Raw genomic sequence first — 15,731 nt, forward strand, 5'->3', positions numbered from 1 at the left:
CGTGCTCTCTCTCCATGCCTCGTTACATGACTGTGGGAGAGTTAACAGGGATAATGCGAATGGGGAGATACTTAGGTTAGAAGCGTTATAAAATCCAACACTCCACCAAGGCGGCCTCCCGGACAGTAATTCACAGCTTTTCTCCAGAACGACGGACCCCGCCCTCAGCCTCAGGCTCCGCCCTCCGCCTCAGCCCCGCCCTCATCTCCGCCCATCGCCCCTCACTCCGCCCCGCCCATCGCCCCGCCCTTGGCTTAGCCCTCGCTCCACCCCCCTCGCTGCACCCTCCGGGCTCCGCCTCTCGCTCCGCCCCCATCACGCGCAGCCCTGCGGGCGGGGCCAGGGCCGTGTCGAGTCACGTGACGGTGCCAACATGGCGGCGCCGTGGCGGCGGCGGCGCGGCCGCTGAGGGAGGCGCGTCCCTTCCGGGTGGTGCCGCGGGCCCGAGCGCTCGCCCGGCTCTTGCTCCCGCCTCGTCATGCAGCCACCGGCTCGCGAGCAGGACGCCCGCACTAAGAGCATGTTCGTGTCGCGGGCCCTGGAGAAGATCCTGGCGGAGAAGGAGGCGAAGCGGCCCCCGCACGGGCAGCTGCGGAGAGCCTGCCAGGTGGCGCTGGGTGAGTCGGCCCGGCCCGGCCCGGCCCGGCCCGGCCCGCACAGGGCACGCGGGGCGCGGCGGTGGAAGGGGCCCAGCCCTCCGGCACATGTGCCCTCCAGCTCGCGTCCCGGCAGGATGCGGGAGATCCTCTCGGGACCTTGGAGCGGAGGGAGAGAGTTCTCCCTCCAGTACAGGACGTTCAAATACGAGGGGAAAGCCCCCAAATACCTGTTTTAATAAGTTCTGGTCTCGATGTGAAACAGGAGGGTCTTGGTCTTGCCACTTCGGTTTTGAGAAAATTAATTGCAGCTTTTGGACTAGGAAACAAGAGTTTTTAAGGCCGTCGACTTACGGAGTCCCGGAGTTTCTCGGGATGTTAAATCTGACCTCTGATCTCCAGGTCGTGTTCGGACTGGCTGAGGACTGTTAGCATTGTGGCCAAGTACACGTAATACCTGTGATGTTTTCAGAGCTGGCAGCGCTTTTTGTGAAGTTGGTGGGCTGGTCCTGAAATCTGCAAGTACAAGCTTATGTAAAGGTCTCTGTGGTAAAAGTTCTGACAACATATGGTGTTTCACAGAGAGGGAAAAGATAAACTGAGGAGAATAGTAGAGCTCTGCAGCTGGAGTTCTCTGTGGCCCTTTCTTAATTTGCAAAAGTGACATTTCTCTTTCAGCTTTGGTTGCTTCCCATCAATAATTTCCTTTGAATTGGGAGCATTTCGTGTATCCAAGACAAGAAAAGACAGGTTGGGTATGTAAGGAGGCTGGGCAGGTTCAAGTTCTGTCTCAGGCAGAGTGAGCTTAAAGAAATGCTGTCATTTTTATCTTCCAGCAGTCTTTACTGCCAGAGATCCGCAGGAGCTACCTGTAGTGTAAACACATATGCCCCAGCAGTTAGAGACTGCTTTTCCTAATGAGTTCCTTTTCCTGATCTCTTCCCCAGCTGCCTCCACATTCACTGAACCCATTTACTGGGCTGAGAACCTGTTTTGCTGCTATATAAATATATCTAGAGGCTGAGAAAGGGAACTTCCTTGTAAGATGCCTGGTGAAGGCCGGTGCTTGCTGAGGCGTTGCAGGCGGTGATTTTGGGAGGAGTGTTGTGCGGCAGGAGTGTTGGCACCTGCCACTTGGGTTATGGCTGTGCAGCCTGTGGGAGGGGAGCTGATGCTTCTCGTGGTGGACAGAATAAACCTGCTTTGAAAAGGAGTCCGTGGGCTTTCCTGGACTAAAGCAGAGATAAGCATAAAGAGATAACCTTATGTTGACCAGCTGTTAGGGGCCTGAATGACTGTATGGGAGGATCTCTGTTACATTTGGTGAATATTACTTGATTATTTTAGGTTGCTAACAGGAATGGGGTTTCTTTTATTTACATGTGATTTTCCCTCCCAAACTTTATTCTATTTTGATTGAGCCTTTTTTTTTTCTTTTCTCAAGTGAAAAAATCAGTCTTATTTCCATATACTTAATTTTAATTAAGCATATACTTTGCATTAACTAAGACTATGACAGTTCCAAAAGTGTCAACTTAATTTTCAAGTTCTCTGCAATAGTAAATATGTGAGGAAATGTCGGAAGAATGTTACTGGCAGTCTGAAGAATTCAGGCCAAACTTTGTAACCTGCTGAAACTGTCAGGAATGAAAGAAGCTTCAGTGCTGTGAATAATAATAAAAAGTCCATTTAACACTGAATAAAATTAATTCTGTTTGAAAGAAATGTAGTTACTTTATGAAAGTGGTCATTGTGTCAGCTGTTGTCTGCTGCACTTTTCTCCAAGTAATACTTCAGATAATCCATTTCTACTTACTAAATCCCTTTTGCTGTGCAGTCTTCTCTATGCAGCGGTGTTTTTATTGGAGCCTTGTGGCATTGTGCCACTTATAAACCAGGCAACACAGGCGTGGAGCATGTGTAGCTGATATCTGCTTCTGGGACGAGGGAATCTAAGATGATTTTTTTTTTCCAAATAGGGAAAAATGGGTGTATTCTACAGCTGCCTAATAGAAATGAACCAGTTTTTATGGCTTCTGCTATGGTGTTACTGCAGTAGTGTTTCTATTACATTTGTTGTTTGGTGAGAGAGAAAGAAGCTTCTAACTGTGGGAATGATGCTCTTGTTTTCTTACATGAGTTCTGTATTAATTTGTACATGTAGCTCCTGAGAATTTAGGTAAATTACTATGAAATGTTGCTGTCTCTCTTGTGTAGGAAATATAGGTATTCTTTAATTCTAACTGTTTTAATTTTTACTAATTTTTAAAAATTTTAATTGCTTTAATTTTTCTAAATTTAAATTCTTCTTACCCTTTTTTCCTTGTAATTCAGTCCTTTCACTGGGCTAATACTGATCAGTTTTGGACTACAAAATGCACATGACCTTGTAAAAATCAGAAGTAACATAGGTGCATAAAGGACAGAAACACAAGTTTGGAGGAAAAGTAACAAAACACTTCACAGTGGTGTTTTTTTTGGGTTTTTTGCCTCTTTCCATGCCCTCCTTTGAAATACACAGTGTTAATGTTAAGTAAGCAGAGTTTGAATAGATTCCTTCATTCAGTCTCTTGCTTCATCAGTAGGTGTAACGGTTGTCTCCTGTAGTTGTAGTGCCAGTAAGTCCTGGGGGAGACTGGGAGAAATTGAGGGTTTTAAACAGAGAAGCTGTTATGTTCTGTTCTGCTCTGCTTTAGAAAACCCTGTTTTGAAGAAAGTTTGTTTTCGACAGACCATTTTATTGTATAAAAATAGTTGCATAATGAGCATTTTCATTTACATGAAGCTCCACATACACATGATTCTTAATAAACCTCCTGAAATTATCCTGAAAATTTTGCAGTGGAATACTGACAGTCTGTATCCCCACAGTTCATATTTGTGCATCTGAGTCACTCACATAAACTATTACTCCTGCCCTACCGGGGCTGTTTTTAATGACATACTGTGCAGCCACTCCAGTTCTGCATCCTTGTCTGATAGCCTGGGCAGCTCCACATACAGATCTTCAAGCTTTGTGAACAACAGAATTTGTTCAGTTAGCTTGTTAACAAGTTAAAATCTTTTCAGCCCTGCCTTCACTTAGGAATCTGGTTTTGTGTTTAGCAAGTCTCTGTGTGTAAATGACAGATGTCCAAAGTAAGTTGTGTTTCTTTGTTTGGCCTCTTGTCCAGCGAATTCAGAGAGCGCTGGGACAGAGAGCAGACTGCGGCTTGCCCCGGCCCTTTCCTGAAGGGCTCTGCACAGCCTTGTGTGATCCATACCTGTTGGGCTTTGCCTGGAGTCCAAGGCAGGCTGGGCTTGGGCAATGCGCTTGGCTTTACTGTCCTGGGGGAGGGAAGTTCTGGCTGCTGCTCCACGTGTTTGTGTTGGCCCTGCTGCTCGGACCATGGCCCGTGTCCTTGTGCCAGCACAAGCCATTTTTTGCCCAGGGGCTTGCTTGCTGCCGCTGACGCAAACCTGACTCTAAGGCCATAGAGCAGGCATTGAGCTGCAGGCAGACAACAAATGTCCTCTGGTTTAATGTGTAGTTTTCAATACAAATGAACTGAACCTATCCATCTGCTAGAGAAAGGCAGCTACCCAATGTCAGCTTTATCCTGCTTTTATGGCCAGAAACTCTGGAAGAAATTGCTGCAAGGCCATTCTTGTTCCAGGTCTGTTGCCTGGGAGGAATGCTGCTGGACTTAGATGGGCAGCGCAGGGGTTGAAGATGTTTCTGACTGAAGGAGGTGCCGTGGGAGAGACAGGGAGCTCTGGTACCTAAAGCACCAAGTGAAGGGTCAGCATTGTGCTGGCGTGACCAGATGTTGACCAATACTGGGACTGTGTTCTGTAGCTACAGGAGGGCGCTGAGCTGTGCCCCTTACTCCTGTGACTGGAGGAAAACAGGACCAGTGGCGGGCGGTTTCTGGAAGCTGGCTGTGTCTGGTTAGGGCTTGGCAAACTGTTCTTGGCAGCAGCCTTCAATTAGGCAACTATTTCTGTTTCACTCACTTGTGATGGTCAGACCACCAAATGAGTACTTCAGATGTGGAGGTTTTCAAACTGCTTTGGTGCAATCAGTAGCAGAAGTGTGCCTACAGCTTCATTTTGTCCTTTCATTTATTCTTTTCTGCCAGTATTATCTGTTAAAATACTGTTGTGGTGAAGATGTTTTCATATGGCTTTAGAAAAGCTTTTATTAGAATAAAATTGTGGGGAACTTGGTCAGGACTTGGTTTGATCTTTTTTGTTGCTGTTTATAGAGTACTTCTGAGAGTTAAACTGTTGTTGCTCTGATTGGGATATTATTCTTGGACTATTTTTCCAGTGCAAGATCTATGACAAGTATCAGTAAAGATGGGCATGATCATGTCTCCTTAAGACTATAGTCTTTATGAATCTTTCAATTCAACATGTTCTTTACTTTGCAAAACAATCACTATGGGGGGAAATGATCTCCTTGAAAGAAAATGAAACTTAGTGGAAATTTTTGCATTAGAAAAATTTCTTCATTAAGAAAGAACTCTGTATGCCTTAGTTCTACAGGGTGTCTGAAATACAGCATTAATTATGTTTTTGCTGACCCTGGCCTGCTGTACTTGGGATTGTAGCTATAGCTAAAATATGCCTTTCTCTGCCAAGACCTGGAGGCAGGGCTAAGCGTTCCGAAGGTGTAAAGCTACCCAGAAGAGTCCATGTTTTAAGCAGCAGTTCCTGCATACTATGGGAATGCACCGTGCTAAGAGCAAGGCACATCAAAACACAATATATTGGGGCACAATTCATTGGTGGGTCACATACATTCTCAGTCGCTCTTTGGATTATATGATGTTAAAGTTGGGGAAGGTAATTAAATCAAAAGGCCTGAGTTGAAATTATGCTGAACTGAATTTCTCACTAGTCACCTGATTGGTAGGCCAGCTGGATCCTGGAATTAAAACCACAGTGGTTTAAGAAGTGATGCTGTGCAAGATTTACGTTGTCTGTTTGGCACAGAAAACCTTGGTCATTTCTTACCAACAGCCTCCATTCTGTTGTCTCCTCTCCTGTTGAAGTCTAAAGAATCAGGGGATGGTTGTGCTGGCTTTGGGCTGTCACAGAGCTGCAAGGTTCCTACTGTCCCTGAAGCCCTCAGGCCTCAGTGCTTACACCTTTGAATAACTGGTGAAACTGTGATCTCTGAAGCTGAGGTGTTACAGGAATGGACTAGCAAATACTGAAGTGCAAAACTGGATTTAAACATCTTAGCTTTATTACTGTGTTATTGACAATGATAACTAAGGCTTGCATTTTTTTCTCTCTTTCAGATGAAATAAAAAGTGAGCTGGAAAAGCAAAGGTAAATTATTAATTACTCTAAACAGAAGGGTGTGACAAGAACAAATGGAATAATTTTGGGGAAGTGTAAGAGTGTATATACATTATAGCAGTGAGTTTGTGAATACCCAGACCCACCTTTCTGCCAAGAACACGTGGCCTGGCCTGTGTGTTTCACTTACACAATGTTTGTGGCTGTGGGTACTCAAGCCATAACTGCCTATGAATTTCACCAGGAAAAAAATTGTGAAATTTCTAAAAGGTGCCGTTTTTTTGCTTCCTTTTACTGGACTCAATAGCCTGATAGGAAGTTATGGGGAGCAGTACATACCCTCTGTTTGATAGCATGTACTCTTTATTACCTAGATCAAGAAGACCAATTTAAATATTGCTGCAATAAAAGTTTTAAAAAAGTTTTCCGGCACTGTGCTATAATTGAAAAAGAGCAACTGGGTCTCCAGATGTGTTTCTGTTTGCTTAGTGTTCTGCTTATGGGCACTGTTTAATCCATTTTGATTAACATGGGTAGATATAGCAGTTGTGTAGGAGTTTTCCAATATTTCAGGTAGTGGGACAGTGTTGCAGTATAGCGAGGGAAGAGTTAAGCTGAAGAAGATACGAAAAAGATCAGATAGAATATAAATAAATGTAAAATGGGTTTTGTGTGATTTTTAAAGAAAATTGATCTTTGTTTAAGAAAGTATATAGAGGAAAGCTGCAGTACATTTGTATGCTGCTGTGCATTATTTAGCTTTAAATTCAAAAAAAGAAGAAAGTGTGTTTTACTGTGATATACATGCTTAGAAAAATTAATAATTCTTTGTATCTGACCTAGAGAAGGCACTGCTGCTCCACCAAAAGCAAATTTCATTGAAGCAGATAAATATTTCCTTCCATTTGAGCTGGCCTGCCAGTCAAAGTCTCCACGCATTGTCAGTACTTCCCTGGATTGTTTACAGGTAAGTGTTATGGATAAGCTTGGTCAGAGTGAGATGGAGAAAGCTGCAGTGACCAGATCTGGCACGCAGCTCCTGCAGCAAGGAGCGGCCCTGCCCCGGGGTGACAGCAGGCAGGTCCCCATCCTGGGGTGACAGCAGGCAGGCTGTGTCCCCCGGGGTGACAGCAGGCAGGTCCCCACCCCAGGGTTACACTACACAGGTCCCTGCCCCGGGGTGACAGCAGGCAGGTCCCCACCCCAGGGTTACACTACACAGGTCCCTGCCCTGGGGTGACAGCAGGCAGGCCGTGTCCCCCAGGGTCACACCAGGCAGGCCCTGCCTGGGGTCACACTCGGCCGGGCACTGGGCACAGGGAGGAGTGTGGCTGCCCTGCTGTAGCCCCTTTACTGGGGCTGGGGGATCCTTACACCAGGCAGTAAAGGTGCTTCATCTGTTGTGCTCTACGAGGAGTGTTACCAAGGGGTTTCTTGTGATGCTGACGTGACAGAGGAAGTCACACTCTGGTGTTTAAATTTTTTTTCTCTGGTTATGTTATGAAGAAGTGGCTCAAGTTGAAAAAGCTTTTCTGTCGTACTAAAATCTCTTTTGTCCACATATATGAGCAGTCAAAGTATTTGCTGACCAGACTGTAGATAGTGTTAAATTTGTACATTAAAACTGGTTAAGTGAGGTATGCTATCTAAACACACCTTTTTATGCTGTGCTAAACTGTGTTTTTCTTAACAATATATGGTCATCTAAGCTGCATTCTGTCTATCTAGAAACTCATTGCATATGGGCACATCACTGGCAATGCTCCGGACAGCGGAGCGCCTGGAAAACGGCTGATTGACCGAATAGTGGAAACCATTTGCAATTGCTTTCAGGGTCCTCAAACAGATGAAGGAGTACAACTGCAGATAATTAAGGTATTTTATTCAATTCATTTTGGTGCAACATTCATTTGCTTTCTCTCTTTCATTTTGTAACTGAAAAAAAAAAGACAAAATATTACTGAGGGCTCAGTATTTGCTCCATTTCTTACATTGTCCTATGTGTCGCTGCTTTCAGGGAGGCTTCCACCAGGGCAGAATTGGTGAGGAAAATGTACTTCCTGTTGGGAAAGCAGAATGTAAAGCAATATTTTAAAAATGTTTGTCCTTTCTGAGATAAACCATCTCTCAGACAAATTGGTGCTCCTCGTAGAGGCTCGCTATGCCTACTTCCATCAGGCCAGGGAATTGCTTTCAGCCCTAATAGCAGGCCCTGGAACTGGGATGCAGTGCCATGGAATGCTGTTCAAGCCTGTCTGCTTCCCTGGCCGTTTTGCCAGTGTATTTTCTAAACAAGGCGTAGTGATGTCTATCAGTAGTGTGTATTCTGGTTCTGAAATCTTCTTGGGCTACTGTAGCTGAGGTTGGAAGTTCATGAACCGTCTAGTAATCCAACTTGACATTAGTGTAGGCCTATTTGCTCTTGTGTGCAAATGAAGCTATGGAGTTTAGTAAATTTTTTTGGAGGTGGAGTATCTCACTTGGTGGAAATTTAGTTTTGATAAGACCCTCTAAGAACAGCTCAGGAGAGAGCAGAGATGTGGAAGTCCTTTTGAACTTTCTTTGATTTGAAGTGTTGTTGCTTGTAAAGCCTAAATAAAATGATAGCTGTGTTTAGTAGCAAACCCAGTGAGTATTTTGGAAGACATGCATGAGGAGCATTGCTGTCTACTTGCCTAGGTTTCATTTTTACTGTGTTATGGACTTTTCTAGGCTCTTCTCACTGCAGTAACATCTCCATATATAGAAATTCATGAAGGAACAATTCTTCAAACTGTTAGAACCTGCTACAACATCTATCTAGCCAGTAAAAATCTTATTAACCAGACAACTGCCAAAGCTACCCTTACACAGATGTTAAATGTAATTTTTACACGGATGGAAAACCAAGCTGTAAGTAGCTATTACTTTTTCTCATCTCAAATGTTTAGGCTTGAAAATGACTGAAAACTTTTTTACTATTATTGTTTTTAATGAATCTGTCATTGTAGTTGCATATCTGTTGATTCATCATGTTAGAAAACCTGTCAAATTGTGCAGTGAGGCACACTGACTGAGTTGAAAATAAAAGGTGACGTGCTCTGCTGATAACAAGATTTCGCACCATAGCTTCTGCCAAATGGCATTAGATAAACAAATGATGCTTTTCAAATAAACTTGAAGTGTATCTTTTTAATCTTACTGGCCAAGTGATTGTAGTTTCACTGTTTCATGCTAAGGCTTGAGTTCACAAGGGAACATCAGTCATCATAGACAGGATTTCCCTCAGTGTATTCTGTACTTAGATGAACCTTTCCATATGTGTTTTCCAAGTTGCAGGAGTCCAGAGAAGCAGAGCGAACGCAGAAGCCGCAGTCCCCCGCAGTGGCGGGGCCGCGGTCCCCGAGGCCGGGGCAGCGGCAGCACAGCTCCTGGGGAGGCAGAGCTGGCACTGCCGGCACCGTGCTGGCCAACGGGGAGCCCGGCCGTGGGGAGCCCAGCGATGGAGAGCCCGGCCGCGGAGAGCCCAGCGATGGAGAGCCCGGCTGCGGAGAGCCCAGCGATGGAGAGCCCGGCCGCGGGGAGCCCAGCGATGGAGAGCCCGGCCGCGGGGAGCCTGGCCGCAGGGAGCCCGGCCGCGGGGAGCTGCAGCAGGCCCCCACCATGCTGGCGGCAGGTGAGCACAACATGGGATGTGTTGCTTTCACTCACAGCCAGCTTGTTGGAAAGTGCTCTTTGAGGCGCCTTCGAGGAGCAGTGGTGGAGTGACTGGCTCCCTTGGCTTTCCTCTGTAGACTTCCAGAGTGTGCTTCCATCCTCAGCTTGTGTCTCATTATAGCAGAAAGGTTCCTGTTCTTCCTAGAATTCCAGTTAAACCATGTGTACTTTATCTATAGAGGATTGTAATGGAATTTGACTTGAACAGGTTGACAAAAGGGAAGGAAAGGAAGAGAATTGTCATGGTATGTGGGATGTGACAGAGCTGCTCTCAGGTAATTGAAGTCCTGTGGTAAAAATGGTGCATATTATGAAGACCGCATTATCAGCACATACTGCATCTTAATTAGAAATGTTTGTAACAGTTGATAAATAAAAATGACGAAACAACTGCATTGAAAATATCAGTGGTTTGATTCAAACAGCATAAAGAACATCAATGAGTATTTTTGAATGACTTCTCACAAATTATTTTCAAGGAAGGAAACTGATAAATTTTTACGCTTCTGCCTTTGTCATGTTTTTCCTTTTAGTCTTCTTCCTAAACAAAAATACTAAATAAAAATTTCTCTCTGTGTTTCATTAGAGGAAACGATTGATGGAGGAAAGGAAATGGTTCAAGGCATCTTGGAAGATGTGGTGGATTCAGCTGTGAAAGGTAGTAAAGTCTTCTAAACTAAAATAGTTGCGTATGTATTGATTATAGAAGCATGGAAGTAATTTTTGTTATTAAGTATCTTGACAAGAACACCTACTAAGGCAGCAAGAACAGGTTTTGATTGTATCACAATATTCTTTTGGTGATAGCTGAGAAACTTTCTAGTTTAGCAGTGCTACTTCTCTGCCACTCGGTGGTAAAGCTTCACAAAGTCGTGGGATAGAAAACTCTTGCATGATTTTAATAATCTTTCCATTTTCCCCTTTAGTGGCTGAAGAAAAGCAGGTAACAGAACCTGTCGAGGCTCTGCCTGCATTAGAGACTGCGGATACTCTTCTTTCTGGCTCTAGCAATGAAAATGTACAAACAAATGGGATTCCAGATGATGGGCAGTCTGTTTCCTCCACTGATAATCTGGTAAATAATTGCACTGGATGCCAATATACATCTACGAAAGAAGAAATGTTTTTATTGTGCCAACTAATAGAGTGGGATTTGGCAGCAGAAAGGGACAGAAACTCTAATGTATGTGTCCTACTCAGATTCAAAAAGGAAGCAGCAGCTGCAATTTAAGCATATATTGAAAATACCTGTCCTAAAATTTAATATATTAGTTGTATTTTAATACGGAGTGTGGACAGAGACAAAGGGTCAGTCAACATGTGTGAAAAAATCCAGATCCCTTGTAGTCCTGTTTAGGTTTAGTTTAAACTGTAGCTGATTCTCAGAGGAGCTGTGGAATCTCCTAATTGCTCTGTTTCTTTGTCTCACTGAGGGTTTTGTGTTTCTTATTTTCAAGGAAACAGATATATCTGGACATCAAGCTGCTGCCAGATTTTCCCATGTTCTACAAAAGGATGCCTTCCTTGTGTTTAGGTCATTGTGCAAGCTCTCCATGAAACCACTGGGGGAAGGACCACCAGATCCCAAGTAATGTGACAGGATTTATTATTGTGTCCTCTCCTGGTAGCTTTTAGAGACAGTTAAGTTGCTGCTGTATAGTTAAGCAGGTGTTCAAAATCCACTTGTCAGGCCCTTGGTTTAGTTAGCTTGATGAATCTAGGATTGAAATACCTTTAAATTATTAAAAATTCAGTATTTGAGATTTTTGTTTTTTGTATAATAGGCTTATTAATCTTACCAGTTGGGGTGGCCTTGACTATAGTATTTGTGAAGCTTTTGGTGGGAGAGTGGGGAAGTGCTTAAGAAGCACTGAGCTGCATTTATTAGGCTAGTCTAAGGTGTTGATATTACTGAAAAAATTTCAAATTTGGATGGTAGAAGTTCAAAATTCACTTGGCTGATTTCCACCCTCTTGCCTCCTGCATTTAAATGAATCAAAATACTGTCATTTCTTCCTGATGTAGAAGAAATGCTACAATGCAAATGTTGAATGCAAGTATATACTAAGAAAATATAGAAATACATTTAATGTTGAATTTTTTCTAGATCACATGAATTGCGTTCCAAGGTCGTGTCTCTCCAGCTGCTTCTCTCAGTGCTGCAGAATGCTGGTCTGGTTTTCAGGACACATGAAATGTTCATCAATGCAATCAAGCAATATCTTTGTGTAGCATTATCTAAAAATGGAGTCTCTTCTGTTCCTGATGTGTTTGAGCTCTCTCTTGCCATCTTCCTCACACTGCTTTCAAATTTTAAGACCCATTTAAAAATGCAGATTGAGGTGAGAGACTTTTATTCTATAAGTTGCATATGCTCTAGTTCTCAAAATACTGTTCTCAAGTTAAAAAGACAGCTATAACTTCCATTTTAATTTTTAGTTTGGTTTGCTTACTAAAGTAATACATTACTATTGTATCCAAATTCTAATATACATGAAATATTACTCTTGAAGAGAAATTACTGAACAGAAATTAATCTGTACATTTGATGTGGTTCTAATAAGTTTCAGATCATCAAGTCCTTAATCTTATTTATTTTGCAGGTGTTCTTCAAAGAGATCTTCCTGAATATTCTAGAGACTTCTTCAAGTTCCTTTGAACACAAGTGGATGGTGATTCAGACTTTAACTAGAATTTGTGCAGGTATTTTCACTGTGTAAAAGAATCACTTCTTCTGGCAGCAGATGAAAATTATTTTGAAAAGTAATGTCACATATCATGTTTAAGTATGAAAATTTGAATTTGATCCTAGAGTGCTTGGGTTAAATGTCTGTATTCATCTGCAGTGCCTGCTCCAGCTGGCTGATTCCTTTTAAAAATTTATTGCACAGAATCCTAATACTTCCATTTCCTTTTCTTTTCAGATGCCCAGTGTGTAGTGGATATTTATGTAAACTATGATTGTGATTTAAATGCTGCTAATATATTTGAACGTCTTGTAAATGATTTATCCAAAATTGCACAGGGACGAAGTGGGCATGAATTGGGAATGACACCTTTACAGGTAAGGAAAACAGCTTTGAAGATAAGGTACTATTGTTTCATAAACAGTGCTGTCTTTGCATTGTTACAGATACTTCCAGAGGTTCATGTTTTCTGTAACTTACTGATGTTACTTACTTTTTATTAGTTTAATAATTTGCAAATGGATGCTGAAGCAGTGCCATTAATTACTTGGTGATTTTCCTGCCTGTTTGCACTGTGAGACCAGGCTGCTTCTGGTCTCTTTAGTTTGACTGGCAGGGGAGAGAGAGCCAAATGAGCCTTCCTCTTCCTCAGTTTAATTTCTGCCTTTCTGAAACTCATACACTAGTGGTACTGTCTGTGGGGTTTGCTTTACACAGACTTTATGCTATATCTCCACCATAAGCATTTTATTTTTAACATTATACTTTTCCAGTCCTTAGAGAGAGACTATTGTAGAGACTGTTCAGCATGGGCTCAGCATGGTTTGTTGGTTTGATTTTTCTTTTTTTATTTTATTATTCTTCTTTGTGTTTTAGGAACTAAGCCTGAGGAAAAAAGGACTTGAATGTTTGGTTTCTATTTTAAAATGTATGGTAGAATGGAGCAAAGACCTTTATGTGAACCCCAATCATCAGACTGGCTTGGGTAAGGTTGCTTCTGTATGAAGAGACTGGTTTATTTAATCAGTTCATTCTTGTGTTTGTTCACTGTTTAGAAGCTATTCAGAAGTGTGAGTGCCAGGTTTGTACCTTAACAATTTGTTTACACAAGTGAGGTATTTTACAAACAGTTGTTAGTGCTGTTGCAGTAACTGATTCTCCAAGTGTCTGTTTTGAATAACCAGGTTCTGTGGATGAGATTTAGCCAGCTCCTTGTCTCCTACATCTCATGATGTAGAGCAAGACATGTGACCAGTCTTGGAGTTACTAAGTTGACGTACTGGAATTTCTCCATAGATGCTGCTGGTTTTCTGCCTTTTGTTGGATTATTTTAGACTTCCATCAATAGAGCATCTTCATGTAGTATAGTGCAGCCTGCCAAAAAGTATACATGGTAAAATAAGAATGTTAACTTGTAGATTTCGCTTAAAAGTTAAGTTCTGTAACTAAAAGCTCTTGACCGAACAAGGATAAGTTAAGTCTCACCTTGTTTGTAAATAGGTTCATATAAACCATCTGAACAGGAAATGGCTGAAGGTAAATGCCTGGACACTGGAGGGAGACGGAGTAGTGTCAGTTCCTTGGACTCCACTGTATCATCAGGAGTCGGAAGTGTTGGTACCCAGACTGCTGTCCCAGATGATCCAGAGCAATTTGAAGTCATCAAGCAACAAAAGGAAATAATTGAACATGGGATAGAACTGTAAGCCCAGTATGACAGGAAAGCAAAAGTTCACTTTAAATAAAATGTATTGTTTCTTATGGTCTCACAGTCACACCTGCAGGGACACTTATAAATTGATGTTAATGCTGAAGACTGTTGCCTGCTGTTGTGAAAAACCAGTGCTGGAGGCTGTTGTAGTTAAAAGGAGTTTCATAAAATTCAGGGTGGAGTGGAAGGGGTTTTCTTTCCTCCTTTTTTTTCTTTCCAGCTTTCCTTTCTACTGGCTCAGCTCCTCAAGAGTGTGTACGTCTAGAGAGAAGTTGGTTTGAGGATCACAGTTGTCTTGCAGCTCTTATATGATTTGTTGTCCTTTATTGAAATAGAGTTGGAAGAATTAAATCATTGTGCAGCTATGCTTTACTTCTCTTTCATTTATTTGAAGGTCTGCATGTCTGTAAATACTAGAGAAAAATCTTGAACAGCAACATTTTTAACATTTCATGTAGACTGTAAAATTTTTCATGTTCAAAAAAGTGAGTTTTGGGGTTTTTCAGCAATAACTTGTAAGGTTATCAGCAACTCAGTGTACCTTATGAGGTGGAGCCTATGGTGTGATACAAGTAATAGATTTGTTGCACATTCTTTAATTTTTTCCTAACTAGAAAGAAAATATATGGAGCTACAGCACAGAATCTTTGATTTATGAGGACTCTGTAAAACTCAAATTTTATAGGCTGTTATATTTTTAATTGTATGTCAATTTCCCCATGTTTTTGTCTGAATAGGTTTAATAAAAAGCCAAAGAGAGGAATACAGTATCTACAGGAGCAGGGAATGCTTGGCACTACAACAGAGGACCTGGCACAATTCTTGCACCAAGAGGAACGCCTCTGCTCTGTAAGATTACATGCAGCACATTTGTACCTTTGCCCCTGTACCTTTGGCCCTGCCCCTGGTAGCTCTGTGCCCCTGCTCTGGAGTTCATATCTTAGAGAAATGAATGTGCAAGGCTCCTCATGGACACACCTAATGCTACAGCTACCTGCTGTTTACTGAGAAGCCTGGGACAGCAAGTAAAGTACTATGTTATAGTAAAGTGCTGGAGGGTTCCCCATCAATGGAATGTGCATTTTGTCTGTTCCTGGAGGCTGGAGGGAAACAGAGCAGTGTCAGTTGCTGGCAGTCCCTTGCCAGCAAGGGAGGATCGTGTGCTGCAGTGGCGAAGCATTCTCTGCTGCGTGTGCAGCTGGGCACAGTTCAGCTTTCCTTGGCACTGCAGTAATGCAGATCTTGCCTTTGGCAGTGAGGGAGGCAGGAATATGCAGACTGAGGAGGCATATCTGGGACCCCTGTCCCTCCCTCGGCTGCTCTGCCCACGCGGCAGCGTGTCAGCTTTACAGAGCTGACAGCTGTGCAGCTCTTGGCATAGAAACCCTCTTGCAGAGCTGGCACTTGGATTGCACAGTAATAACTGTCTCTTGTGTTTTTTAGACTCAAGTAGGGGAATTTCTTGGGGAAAGCAGCAAGTTTAACAAGGAAGTGATGTATGCCTATGTAGACCAGCTTGATTTCTGTGGAAAAGACTTTGTCTCTGCTCTGCGTATATTTCTGGAAGGTTTCCGTCTGCCAGGTGAAGCCCAGAAGATTGATAGATTAATGGAGAAGTTTGCTGCTAGATATATTGAATGCAACCAACGGTAATTCAAACCCTTTCTATCAGATCAGTGCCCAAAGAACATTCCGTGGCTGTACTGTTGTGTGGCCCTTAGGGGCAGGGTACTGATTAAGCCCATACCA

The 15,731-nt window shown here is 42.8% G+C and overlaps 1 protein-coding gene across 3 annotated transcripts in view; it reads left to right on the forward strand.

Moving 5' to 3' along the window:
• Positions 1–396: 396 nt before the first annotated feature.
• The window catches only part of ARFGEF2 (ADP ribosylation factor guanine nucleotide exchange factor 2), a 33,016-nt gene continuing 17,681 nt past the window's right edge, over positions 397–15,731 (forward strand). For 2 of the 3 annotated variants that reach the window (XM_054274429.1, XM_054274430.1), the window contains exons 1-12: positions 9,413–9,434; positions 9,495–9,543; positions 10,171–10,242; positions 10,511–10,659; positions 11,042–11,172; positions 11,692–11,926; positions 12,188–12,287; positions 12,509–12,648; positions 13,148–13,256; positions 13,772–13,973; positions 14,720–14,831; positions 15,426–15,631. In XM_054274429.1, coding sequence (XP_054130404.1) covers positions 9,531–9,543; positions 10,171–10,242; positions 10,511–10,659; positions 11,042–11,172; positions 11,692–11,926; positions 12,188–12,287; positions 12,509–12,648; positions 13,148–13,256; positions 13,772–13,973; positions 14,720–14,831; positions 15,426–15,631 — 1,469 coding nt within the window. In that variant the 5' untranslated portion in view covers positions 9,413–9,434; positions 9,495–9,530. The other variant, XM_054274431.1, reaches the window with a different exon arrangement.

The sequence above is a fragment of the Melozone crissalis genome, unplaced genomic scaffold, assembly GCF_028551555.1.
Source record: "Melozone crissalis strain CALT ecotype California unplaced genomic scaffold, PUWL_Pcris_2 ptg000017l_1, whole genome shotgun sequence".
Lineage (NCBI taxonomy): Eukaryota > Metazoa > Chordata > Aves > Passeriformes > Passerellidae > Melozone > Melozone crissalis.